This window comes from Papaver somniferum, unplaced genomic scaffold (genome assembly GCF_003573695.1).
Source record: "Papaver somniferum cultivar HN1 unplaced genomic scaffold, ASM357369v1 unplaced-scaffold_57, whole genome shotgun sequence".
Lineage (NCBI taxonomy): Eukaryota > Viridiplantae > Streptophyta > Magnoliopsida > Ranunculales > Papaveraceae > Papaver > Papaver somniferum.
In genome coordinates this window covers 4,044,039-4,057,238 of record NW_020648415.1, presented here as the reverse complement: position 1 = coordinate 4,057,238, position 13,200 = coordinate 4,044,039, and the positions used below count along the sequence as shown (strand labels likewise).

Below are 13,200 nucleotides of genomic sequence, written 5' to 3'. Positions count from 1 at the left end.
GGATTTGACTTGACCTTTTTAGGTTGCATTTAGTCACTTTCAAAAATAAAGTAAATTAGAATTTTCATAAGTGATATCTTGGTTGCATTTAACCCAAACGTGGGTTGCATTTAGTCACTGTCTTATAAAATAATTGTTTTGTTTCGTATCGTTTTGATAGCCCGGAGTAATTTGTTGGCCCTCGTAGCAGCCATTGAAAAAATCGATTTAGTTCCCATTGCTGCCAAACAATAGAAAAGGCACCACGTGACGGGATGTTGCAACTGCTACATATAATATAGTCGGTTCCAATTGCTGTCAAATCGGTCGTTAATGGAGCATCTTATAATGGACACCATCAACATCAGTCTGAGCCCCATATTTTATTTTTCGAAAAGAATGAAAAGTAGAGGGAGAGAGCATCAGAACAATCAAAAGTTGGAACATTTTTCAAATGGGAAGTGATATAGCAGATAAAGTGGAAAATAGTAGAAAAAAAATAAAAGTTGTAAGACTGAAGTTTAAAGAAATGGTTGAGTCTGGAATTTGGTTTGCACCCATTATCTCTAAAATCTATGTAAGATTTCATATTCCCAATCCCATTATCATCACAAAAAGAAAGAAGAAAAAAGAAATAATGGTCAGCATTTCCATCTTTCTGTTCTTTATAAGTTGCACATATTATGTTTGTTCATTTGACTCAAAAAACGATGTTTTTCAGCCATGGGGTTTCATTTTTATTTTATTTATATCAATCTTTAGAAGTAGTTTCACCATCCGTTTGTATGGAGAAGAGTTAGTTGTTCAACATTACTTCATTAAATGAGCATAGTGTTCGTTGACATCCCCTGGTCGAGTTAGAGAAACAGCATGATGGATAGTGTTTGGGGTGTGTTTTGCGGAGATACTGAATCTTCATATATCAATGGAGGAAAGGCATGTAGTTTTGCGTCTCTATCCTTTACTTATCCCTTCTCTTGTGAGCGCAATGGCATTATCATTTGTTTTTGTATATTGTTGTTACTTATGTTCTTGTTAACCATAACTTCCAAGGCCGTGTCATCAAGGACTGCTGAATTTGTAGCCTGTATCCATCGATATACTCCTTTGGAAGTTTATTCCGCTCTTTATAACGGTGGTGTTGGATTGGTTTACTTGGGTTTGGGAATTTGGATTATTGAAGATTGTTTGATCAGTAAACAGAGGAATGTGTTACCTCTACATCGGTGGCTGGTAGTGTTATTTCAGGGGTTCACGTGGTTGCTTCTAAGTTTAACTTTCAGCTTACGGGGATGGAAATTCTCGAAAGACATTTTGAGGCTTTGCTGTACAGTAACATGTCTGGTTGGGGGGATTCTTTGTTTTTCATCGCTGTTGGTCGTTGTTAGCTACCGAACAGTTTCAGTTAACATTATCTTGGATAGTCTATCCTTACCCGGAGCAATTCTTCTGTTATTATGCACTTCGGAAAGATACAAATTGGAAGATATTAACAGTAGCGACTTTCTTTATACTCCTTTGAGTGGTGAATCTAATGTTCATGCTGAAACGAATACAGATAACCGGATAAGTGAAACTCCCTTTGCCGAAGCAGGGTTGCTTAGTAAGGCGACATTTTGGTGGTTGAATCCATTGTTGATGAAAGGCAAGTCGCAAACCCTCAGCAATGAGGATATACCACAATTACGAAAGGTAGATCGAGTGGAGAGTTCTTACTTAATGTTTACAGAGAATTTGAATAAACAAAAACAACTTTGTGCGTCGAAACCACCATCAGTTTTATGGGCAATAGTTTGGTGTTACTGGAAACAGATCTTAATATCTGGGTTCTTTGCATTGGTCAAAATAGTCACTCTTTTTGCTGGACCTCTTCTTATTAAAGCCTTCATTGAAGTCGCAGAAGGTAAACAAGCTTTCAAATACGAGGGTTATGTGCTGGCTGTATCACTGTTCATCTCAAAGTGCATAGAGTCATTGGCACAAAGGCAATGGTACTTCCATAGTAGATTAATAGGCGTCCAAGTTAGGTCTCTTCTCTCAGCTGCTATCTACAAAAAGCAATTGAGGCTTTCTAGTGCTGCTAAGTTGGTGCATTCCTCTGGTGAGATCACCAACTATGTCACTGTTGACGCGTATAGAGTAGGTGAGTTCCCATATTGGTTTCATCATATATGGACAACATGTCTCCAACTTTGTATTGCTTTAGTCGTTCTTGTTCAGGCTGTAGGTCTAGCAACACTTGCAGCATTTGTTGTTATAATACTGACTGTGTTATGCAATACTCCCTTGGCCAAACTTCAACATGAATTTCAGAGTAAGCTCATGGTTGCACAAGATCAGAGGGTGAAGGCTATGTCAGAAGCTATCATGAACATGAAGGTGCTGAAGATGTATGCATGGGAAACACATTTCAAGGGTGTTATTGAGAAGTTGAGGGAAGAGGAAATCAGGTGGGTGTCACTAGTCCAACTCCGGAGAGCATATAATAGTCTTCTCTTTTGGTCATCTCCTGTATTGGTTTCGGCGGCTACTTTTGGGGCATGTTACTTTCTTGGTATACCTCTTTATGCTAGTAATGCGTTCACTTTCCTAGCGACTTTACGTCTTTTTCAGGATCCTGTTAGAATGATCCCTGAAATCATAGGAGTAGTAATTCAAGCAAAAGTTGCGTTTGCACGGATTGTGAAATTCCTTGGAGCACCGGAGATACAGATTGGAAATGCCAGGCAAAAGAAAAATACAGGGCCATTTAAGCCTGCCATTTTTATCGAGTCGGGTAATTTTTCATGGGAAGAGAATCCATTAAAGCCTATGTTAAGCAATATAAATTTAGAGGTCAAACCCGGTGAGAAGGTTGCTATCTGCGGTGAGGTTGGTACAGGAAAATCAACTTTGCTAGCAGCAATTCTTGGAGAGGTTCCGAATGTTGGGGGAATGGTTAGCCTTTTTACTAACACTCATTTTCTTTCTTTGTTTGCTCAGAATGCCATATTTGTCTAATTTATTACATTAAATTGACAGTCATAAATAACTAATGTTGTTCATTTCTCTCCCTTATTTCACAGTTTCAAGTGTATGGGAAAATTGCATATGTTTCTCAGTCAGCGTGGATCCAATCAGGAAGTATACAAGATAATATTCTTTTCGGATGCTCTATGGATAATAAAAGATACCAAGAAACATTACAGAAGTGTTCACTTTTACAGGACCTTGAAATACTTCCTTTTGGTGATCTAACTGAAATTGGAGAAAGAGGAGTTAATTTGAGTGGTGGTCAAAAGCAGCGTATCCAACTTGCTCGTGCACTGTATCAGGATGCTGATATATATCTCATGGATGATCCGTTTAGCGCAGTAGATGCTCATACTACTACAAGCCTGTTTAACGTGAGCTTACGATTCATTTTTCATGATAACGAGAAATTAAAGGTAATAACATTTTTCTTTTAAATTGGTTTGTACAGGACTACCTAATGGGAGCTCTATCATCAAAGACAGTCTTACTTGTGACACATCAAGTCGACCTCCTTCCAACATTTGATTCTATTTTGGTTAGATAACAGTTTTGATCCTTACATCTTCGTTATCATTTCTTTGTCTGGCAATTTTAGTTTCATTACAGCTCATGTTTTTGTTTTTGATGGAAACTGCAGCTGATGTCAGATGGGCAAATCTTATGTGCAGCTCCTTATCATATGTTGTTAGCCTCTTGTCAAGGATTTCGTGAACTTGTTACTGCACATAATGATGCAGCTGGTTCTGACAGGACTGCTGAAGTATCCTCTTCTCTGAGTTATGAAACCTGTTCAGAAGAGATTACGAGCAGTCATCGTGAGAAATCATTGAAACAACTTGTTGGTCCCCAGTTAATTAAGCTCGAGGAGAAAGAAATCGGAGATAGTCTGAAACCTTACATACAGTATCTGAACCAGAACAGAGGTTTCATCTACTTCTTTTTAGCAATTCTCAGTCACCTCATGTTTGTGGGTGTCCAAATACTACAAAATTCTTGGATGGCAGCTAATGTTCAGAACCCACATGTAACCAAACTACGACTGATCGTTGTTTACCTACTTGTAGGATGTAGCGCAATACTAGTTTTACTTGTTAGGATTTTTTCAACAGTCTCTTTGGGTCTCCAGTCATCAAAGTCTTTCTTTTCTCAGTTATTGAACTCCCTTTTCCATGCACCAATGTCTTTCTATGACTCCACGCCTCTGGGAAGGATACTGAGCCGGGTGAGAGTCAATTGAAGTTGGAATTAAATATAAAATTTTGCCAAGAAGTATGTGATTAGTGAGTACTCATGTTTCTGTCTTAAATAGGTGTCTTCTGATTTGAGTATTCTAGACCTTGACGTTCCATTTGGTGTAGTAGTTGCTGTTAGTTCAACCTCTACTGTATATGCTAATCTTGGCGTATTGGCCGTTATAACTTGGCAGCTGTTGTTCGTCTCTGCACCCATGCTATTCCTGGCAGTCTGTTTACAGGTAAAGTAGAAGTTTGTTCTGTTAAATTTGAAACTTCCTCAATTTATCCACTATTTAACTTTCTCGTCGTGTATTTTTACTCATAGAAATACTACTTTGCTTCGGCAAAAGAGTTCATGCGAATCAACGGAACAACAAAGTCTATGATTGCAAACCATCTTGCCGAATCCGTAGCAGGAGCAATGACGATCAGAGCATTTCAGGTCGAAGATAGATTATTTGCTGAGAATCTGGATCTTTTAGACAAAAACTCCAGTCCTCTTTTCCACACTATTTCAGCCAATGAGTGGTTGATCCAGCGTTTGGAAATACTGGGTGCAGTTGTCATTTCCTCCTCAGTGCTTGTGATGGTTTCTCTTCCTCCGGGAACCTTTAGTTCTGGTAATTGATAGTTTTCTTTCATTATTACCACATCCATACTACTATACTATCTGTACATGGTCCATCTTATGTGATTTGATGTTGGTGAAAAAGTAAAATCCGATGAAACACTTGATTACTCTTCATTTTTTTGCAGGATTTGTTGGAATGGCTTTGTCGTACGCTCTTGCATTAAATCTCGGTCTTGTTTTGTCTATACAAAACCAGTGCACAGTAGCAAATTACATCGTCTCTGTAGAAAGGCTAAACCAATACATGCATATTCCTAGCGAAGCCCCAAAAATCGAAGAAGGGGACCAGCGTTTTCCAAGTTGGCCAGCTCTAGGTATGGTGGAGTTCCATGATTTGAAGGTAAATCTTTTGAAATTTGTATATGAATTTGCCATGCATGCTCAACTGATATATTAATATAATGAAGAAACCGTCTCGAGCAGGTTAGATATAGGCCCGATACTCCGCTTGTTCTTAATGGGATCAGTTTTAAAATTGAAGGAGGGCACAAGATTGGGATTGTTGGCAGGACTGGCTGTGGCAAGACAACTCTTGTTAGTGCGCTGTTTCGCCTGGTTGAGCCAGTGGGTGGAAAAATTATTGTAGATGGCGTCGACATCTCCACAATCGGACTCCATGATCTGAGATCACGCCTAGGGATCATACCTCAGGAGCCTACTCTTTTCAATGGAACCGTGAGATACAACTTGGATCCTCCATCTCGATACACTGACCAGGAATTGTGGAAGGTATACTTTTTAGCTGGACTTAAGTCACCAATTTTCTAATCGTTAATTGTAGTTGTTAACATCCATTAATATTAATTGCAGTCACTGACAAGTACCCTGTTTCATGCATTCTTTAAAGGTTCTTCAGAAGTGTCAGCTCGAAGAAGCAGTGCAAGAGAAAGGAGGTGGACTGGATTCTCTAGGTAGTCTTTTTATTACTGCATGTCGTTCCCCTGTTATATAAAGAGTATTTTTGATATATCAAATTGACTTTGCTTGCAGTTGCAGATGATGGATCTAACTGGAGCATGGGACAACGGCAATTATTCTGTTTGGGTCGCTCTCTGTTGAGGAGAAGCCGAATACTAGTACTTGATGAAGCCACAGCCTTTACTGACAATGCAACAGACTCGACTCTGCAGAAAATCATAAGGGTGGAATTCACACACTGCACTGTGATTACAGTTGCCCACAGGATTCCAACTGTGATGGACTGCACCATGGTGCTTGCCCTCAACGATGGTAATTAATTTTATTTTTCATATTTTCCTTAAACCCGTATGCATCCTGAAAATTAAACCCAGTTCTTATCATCTTAGAGAAAGTGCACATCTTCAAATGCAAAGTTGTTGAATTTTCTTATTAGGGAACCTAGTGGAGTATGACGAACCGGGGAAATTGATGAATATAGAGGGATCCCTGTTTGCGAAGCTTGTCAAGGAATATTGGTCTTACAACTCTGCAGGTTAGAAAATCCAAAGAAGTGCCCGGTTGTAGAAATGAAAGCTGAGTAATATTTCTTGAAGTGGAATTACGAAAACCTTAAACTGCAATATACTGCTCTGGTTAGACTGAAGTGAATTGTGGAACCCCCAAAATTCTAATCTTGCTTCTGATGAATACATTTACCACCAAATAGAGCTGTATTTTTCTTTTTCTTCCGTCTAATTTTGCTTCTGATCAATACATTCTGTTGACAAGGTCTTACAGTTACTGATTTTAGTTTTCTGGTCACACAAATGTTTTATCATTGTTGACTTTGTCAATCATGGATATTTACTCGTCCAATAATGTACTAGTATAAAAACATTTAGTTCACATCGTCTTACACGATTATTGCCAACTAGTATTCGACCATGAAAAAGTGAAATCTCATTTTAAGTTGCCCATGTGGGCATGCGTGTCTCATCCTTATGATCGTACAAGGGTTGCCAAGGCAATCATACAAGCAGCTACCAAAAAGGACACACATACCTCAACATGGGAGGCTTTGTTCGGGGAATTGTGTAAGTAGGTTAACGGGAAGAAGTTTTTACTTGTGCTAGATGATGTGTGGACTAATGATCCTAACAATTTGAAGGAACTAACACATTTACTCGATCTAGGTGATCAAGGAAGTCGCTTTTTAGTTACTACCCGAAATGAAAGTGTTGCATCAGCGTTAAACTCTTACAAATATATATTGCAAGGTTTAAGTTCTGATCAGAGCAGGTCATTCCCAAATTGGATGGGGGATGTAAAAGCCTTAACGAATCTACGCCATCTGTAGGGAATTGCGGGCGTTAGGACTGCTAACATCTCTCGAAGAACTCGTGATATTGGGTCTAAGCAATTTACAGCATATTGGAGTTGAGATCTATGGTGGTGGTCAATGCGCAACAGAAGTGGCATTTCCAGTTGATAACTTTGGAAATGGATGGAACTGAAAACTTGAAAGTATGGGAATTTGGTAATGGAGAAGTACAAGTTGGTGAGATGATGCCTCGAGTTACAAGCATCGAACTCGACGGGTGTGCGAACCTAATTGCATCGCCAGCTCTGTATTAACTTCAGGCTCTTGGAACTCTGGAAATAAAAGGTGCTCAGAATATTGCGCAGAATTGAAAGCATTGAGATTTATGGCCAAATCTTTGCCGTCCGTAAAAACAGTCAGAAATTGAAGTTATGGGCTAATCTTGACAAGTCTTTTAAGTACAAAACCTCACCAAACTTGAATGGTTGGAGATATATAATACTAGCGGAATGCATGAAGGAGGGGACTGGAGTTTTCAATCCCACATCCCCGACATCCGGATTAATTACATGAAGATCGACCCGTTAACATACTAAACTTCATCGTCAAATCCAATCTCGCTTCTCCACTGAGGTTAGTTTGGATGTGTAATTTATATTCAGTTTTTTATGTTCCTATGTCTGTCGTGCAAAATGGGAGTGTTTGGTTTTAACTAATAACTGAACATATATTTGTGTCGCATGTACAGAGAGGAATTGAACCGGCAGTAGCGCAACGCCGGTTGTGATGTAGCTGCTGGGAAAGACTCGGAGATGGATGATCATGAAATTGTTAGTTATTGAAGACTAATTAATTATTTCTTAAAGTTAGCCGTGGTTATTTAGGGAAGGAGTTCCTAAACCGGTTAGAATTCTTGGTGGCCAAGTTTGTAACCTATATAAATAGGTAGTTAGGCCTTGTAGAATTTGTGCATTGTGTAAAAACCGATTAAGAGATCGGTGAGAGATTTCTTGTATAGCTTTTAGGGCTAAAGCTAGGATTTCGTTGTGAGAGCATATTGGTGAGGAACAAGAGACAAGGTTATCGTCTCGGGTAATTGTTGCGGTGTAACCAAGGGTTTGCTGGGATTCACACGACGTTGTAATCGTTTTTCTTCATAGTGGATTTGAGTTGGTGCGGCTCAAAGTGGACGTAGACAATATATACAAGTTGTATGTATTGGTCGAACCACTATAAATCTTGTGTCTTGTGAGTTGATTTATCTTTCTCGTATTATTATGGTTGCTTGTGCTTGGTTTACTTATTATTCATCATAATATCTCAAGATCCGTTATTCCGCGGTTGTCAGTGATTATTCCCTAAGAAAATCCTGACAACTGGTATCAGAGCTCGGGTTAGAGCTTTAGGGTTTATCGTAGTACGATTGGAGTGGGAGTTATGGGTGATAATAACGAAATTACGGTAGCTAGGGTTAAAGTTTTTAATGGGAAGAACTTTGCGTTTTGGAAGTCTCAGATGGAAGACTACCTATATGAGAAAGACGTTGTTGATCCATTGGGAGGAGTTGCGAAAAAGGGAGCACGCAAAGACGATGAATGGACAACTCTTGATCGCAAGTGTGTAGCTGTGATCCGTAGATGTCTAACGGAGGAAGTCTACAATAACGTACAAGAGGAAACTAGTACGAAGGATCTTATGGATAAACTTGAAAAGTTGTATCAAAAGTCATCAGCCTCGGGAAAGATTATGTTGTGTGAACAATTATTTAATCTGAAGATGCAAGAAGGAGAAGCGATTTCAGCATATCTTGGGAAGTTTAAATCAATTATATCTCAGCTTTCAAAAGTTAGTATTACTTTTGATGATGAAGTTCAAGCTTTACAGTTGTTGTCGTCATTACCAAAGAGTTGGGAGACTGCAAGGACAACCATTAGCAATTTCGCAGGGAGCGAGAAGTTGAAGCTTAATGATGTGCAACAAAGGTTAATTGCTGAAGAGGAGAGAAGAATATAACAAGGTTATGTTTCTAGTTCTTCAAGCTCGGCCTTAAGTATGCATGAAGAAGATAGAGGCAGGAGTTCAAATAGGAACAACAACAACAAATCCAGATGGAAGTCTAGAGGGAATTCTAGGGGGAGATCTCAATCTCGACCTAGAGGTGTTGTTGAGTGTTGGGCATGTAAGAAAGTAGGACACTTCAAGCGCGATTTTCCGGGAAACAAAGATGCTAATAATGGTGGAAACAAAGGTAATCAAGAAGAGGTTAACGTAGTTTCAGCTGCGGAACCGGTGAAGGTCCTTGTTGATAACAAGAAGTTGATTACGGAAGGTTTTCTACTACTCTATGAGGACAAGCAAGATGAGCCTTGGATTATAGACTCGGGAGCTTCTTTCCATGCAACGGGTGTTAAGAGTATTATGATCTCTTATAAAGAAGGATACTATGGCCAAGTATTCTTAGGTGACGGTGAAGCATGCGACATCATCGGTTTGGGTGATGTGATCTTGAAAGTCAATGGTTCGACATGGAAATTGAAGGATGTACGACACGTTCCAAATTTGAAGAAGAACTTGGTTTCTGTGGGCCAAGTTTGTGATGATGACTGTGAAGTTGTGTTAACGAAACACAATTGGAAAGTGAAGAAAGGAGCTATGGTATTAGCTCGTGGATTTAGAGTCGGTACTCTATACCGGACTTCAGATGGAACTACTTTAGCAGTGGTTAGTATTGGTGAAGACACTAACTTATGGAATAGAATATTAGGGCACATGAGTGAGAAGAACATGAAGATTCTATGTTCGGGAGGATATCTACCTAAGGTGAAGTCTGTTGATATGGGTTTTTGTGAAGACTGTGTTCTTGGAAAGCAAAAACGAGTTAGTTTCAGCAGAGGAGGAAGAGACTTGAGAAGTGCAAAAACTTGATTTGGTTCACACGGATGTATGGGGACCAATTGATGTTGCATCTCACAACGGGTTCCAGTATTATGTCACCTTTATTGATGATCATTCAAGGAAGGTGTGGCTTTACTTCATGAAGAATAAGTTCGAGGTGTATGAAGTGTTTGAGAAGTGGAAAGCTTTGGTTGAAATAGAAACTGGTCTGAAGTTGAAGTGTCTAAGGTCAGACAACGATGGTGAGTATGATAAAACAGAATTCTTACAGTTATGTGCTACAAATGGAATTCTTTTGGAGATGACAGTTCCAAGGACACCACAGGAGAATGGAGTAGCAGAACGTATGAATTGGACATTGAATGCACGTGCAAGGTGCATGAGGTTGCAGTCTGGTTTGCCAGAGACCTTTTGGGAACATGCAACAGAGACGGCTGCTTATCTAATTAACAGGACACCTAGTAGTCCATTAGATATGAAGATACCAGAGGAGGTTTGTACTGGAAAAAAGGTAAATCTTTCCTATTTGAAAGTTTTTGGTTGTGTTGGTTATGTTCATCTTAGTCCGTTGAGAGGTCTAAGATAGGTGCTCAAGCAAAGAAGTGTATATTCCTTGGTTATGGAATTGACGCTTTTGGGTATAAACTTTGGGACTATGAGGGTCACAAAGTTATTAAAAGTAGAGATGTCACTTTTAATGAGAATGAGCTGTACAAGGACATGAATACAACACAAGTTGAAGATGTCAGGTCAAGCAACGTCGATAAGGAGTTGTATATCGATATTGATGATGTTTCTGGAAGAAGTGTGGAACAAGAAGAGCATGATGTTGCTGATGGCAGAGAAGTACAAGTTGAAGAGACTTCTACTGCAGTGGGAGTTATTCCTACAGTTTCACAAGAAGTACGAAGATCGTCAAGAACTCCTAAACCAAACCCAAGGTATGTTTTGAATTATCTATTACTTACGGATGGAGGCGAACCTGAAGATATTAAGGAAGCACTAGCGGTTGATGATTCAATCAAGTGGCAACTTGCTATGGAGGATGAGATAAATTCACTTGATGAGAATGACACTTGGGTGTTAGTAAAATTACCAAGAGGTAAGAAGGCGTTGCATAACAAGTGGGTTTATCGGATGAAATCTGAAGCAAATGGAGAAATTCGCTACAAGGCGAGGTTGGTTGTGAAAAGTTTCCAGCAAAAACCCGGTGTTGATTACAACGAGATATTTTCTCCAGTTGTGAAGATGACTACTATTCGAGTAGTGTTAAGTCTAGTGGTTTCGGAAGATCTCTACCTTGAACAGTTGGATGTAAAGACAGCTTTTCTTCATGGTGACCTAGATGAAGAAATTTACATGAAGCAGCCAGAAGGATTCATAGTAAAAGGCAAGGAAGAGATGGTGTGCAAGCTAAAGAAGAGTTTGTATGGTTTACAACAAGCCCCGAGACAGTGGTACAAGAAGTTTGATAACTTCATGCATATAAGTGGTTACTCACGGTGTAATGCAGATCATTGTTGTTACTTCAAAAGGAATGGTTCTGACTACATCATATTACTATTGTATGTGGATGATATGTTGGTTGCCGGAACATCTCTACAAGAAGTTGAGAATTTGAAGAAACAATTAGCAAGTGAGTTTGGTATGAAAGATCTTGGTGAAGCAAAGCAGATTCTTGGTATGAGGATCATAAGAGACAGAGTTAAGGGTGTACTTATGCTTAGTCAGGCTGAATATATTGAACGAGTGTTGAAAAGATTCAATATGGAGAATGCTAAACCAGTTAGTTCTCCACTTGGAAGTCAAATTCGTCTTTCAAGTATGCAGTGTGCGAAGACAGATGAAGAAAAGGAGTACATGTCTAACTTACCATATTCTTCGGCTATTGAGAGTCTAATGTATGTTATGGTGTGCACGAGACTGGATATTGCACATGCAGTGGGAGTAGTGAGTATATATGCAAGCAACCCAGGAAAACAACATTGGGAAGATGTGAAGTGGATTCTCAGATATTTGAGAGGTAACACAAATGTACCATTGTGCTATGGAAAAGGTGGTTCTATTTTGAGGGGTTATGTGGAAGCAGACTTCGCAGGTGATGTAGATAAAAGGCGAAGTACGACCGGTTATGCTTATACTATGGGGTCAGCTGCAGTGATTTGGAACTCAAGGTTACAGAAGTTGGTGACATTGTCTACTACGTAAGCGTAGTACGTAGCGGTGACGGAAGCGAGCAAGGAGATGATTTGGTTACAAGTATTATTAGATGAGTTGGGCAAGGAACAAGGAGATAATGTTCTGTTTAGCGACAGTCAAAGTGCTATATATTTAGCCGAGAACTCAGCCTATCATGCTAGGACGAAGCACATAGATATATGTTATCATTTCATTCGGGATCTCTTAGAAGAATGAGAGTTGAAGCTCGAGAAGATTATTGGTTCGAAGAATCCGGCGGATATGTTTACCAAGGGAGTTACATCAGACAAGCTAAAGCTCTGCAAGGCTTTAGTTGATCTTTCAGAATGAGGATCTGGGAGGGGATCCGCACTAACAAAGAAGATTTTTTAGCACCGTCAATCCAAAGTTGAAGAATGGAAGACAATCAATAAATCTTCAAAGTCGGAGATTGTTAGTTATTGAAGACTAATTAATTATTTCCTAAAGTTAGTCGTGGTTATTTAGGGCAGGGGTTTCCTAAACCGGTTAGAATTCTTGGTGGCCAAGTTTGTAACCTATATAAATAGGTAGTTAGGCCTTGTAGAATTTGTGCATTGTGTAGAAAGTGATCAAGAGATCGGTGAGAGATTTCTTGTATAGGATTTCGTTGTGAGAGCATATTGGTGAGGAACAAGAGACAAGGTTATCGTCTCGGGTAATTGTTGCGGTGTAACCAAGGGTTTTTAATTCACACGACGATGTAATCGTTTTTATTCATAGTGGATTTGAGTTGGTGCGGCTCAAAGTGGACGTAGACAATATAAACAAGTTGTATGTATTGGTCGAACCACTATAAATCTTGTGTCTTATGAGTTGATTTATCTTTCTCGTATTATTATGGTTGCTTGTGCTTGGTTTACTTATTATTCATCATAATATCTCAAGATCCGTTATTCCGCGGTTGTCAGTGATTATTCCCTATGAAAATCCTGACAGAAATTAAGTGCTCGTTGGTGTAGGCTAAGGTGAGATATTGACTTGGGAAAACAGCTGAACTCTGAAGC

At 39.3% G+C, this 13,200-nt stretch overlaps 1 protein-coding gene across 5 annotated transcripts; it reads left to right on the top strand.

Moving 5' to 3' along the window:
- The first annotated feature begins 287 nt into the window (after positions 1-287).
- Positions 288-6,663, top strand: LOC113343307 (ABC transporter C family member 10-like). Of its 5 annotated transcripts, XM_026587543.1 has the most exons (12): positions 288-2,916; positions 3,045-3,365; positions 3,443-3,529; positions 3,632-3,917; positions 4,059-4,216; positions 4,304-4,468; positions 4,555-4,849; positions 4,986-5,200; positions 5,284-5,589; positions 5,708-5,771; positions 5,851-6,090; positions 6,215-6,663. In XM_026587543.1, exons 1-12 carry the CDS (start codon positions 850-852, stop codon positions 6,316-6,318), a joined length of 4,308 nt encoding a protein of 1,435 aa, XP_026443328.1. In that variant the 5' UTR covers positions 288-849; the 3' UTR covers positions 6,319-6,663. The 5 variants fall into 5 exon arrangements, with proteins under 5 accessions (XP_026443328.1, XP_026443327.1, XP_026443325.1 ...); XM_026587542.1 differs by having other exon boundaries at positions 3,632-4,216; positions 4,421-4,468; XM_026587540.1 differs by having other exon boundaries at positions 3,632-4,216; positions 5,857-6,090.
- Positions 6,664-13,200: the final 6,537 nt, after the last annotated feature.

Excerpts from the sequence above, each read along its gene's own strand:
- LOC113343307 (XM_026587539.1), top strand. The coding sequence starts at position 850 with ATGATGGATAGTGTTTGGGGTGTGTTTTGCGGAGATACTGAATCTTCA. Across the intron at positions 4,217-4,303 it reads TGGGAAGGATACTGAGCCGG|GTGTCTTCTGATTTGAGTAT; the intron begins GTGAGAGTCAAT and ends TGTCTTAAATAG. Across the intron at positions 5,772-5,850 it reads AGGTGGACTGGATTCTCTAG|TTGCAGATGATGGATCTAAC; the intron begins GTAGTCTTTTTA and ends CTTTGCTTGCAG.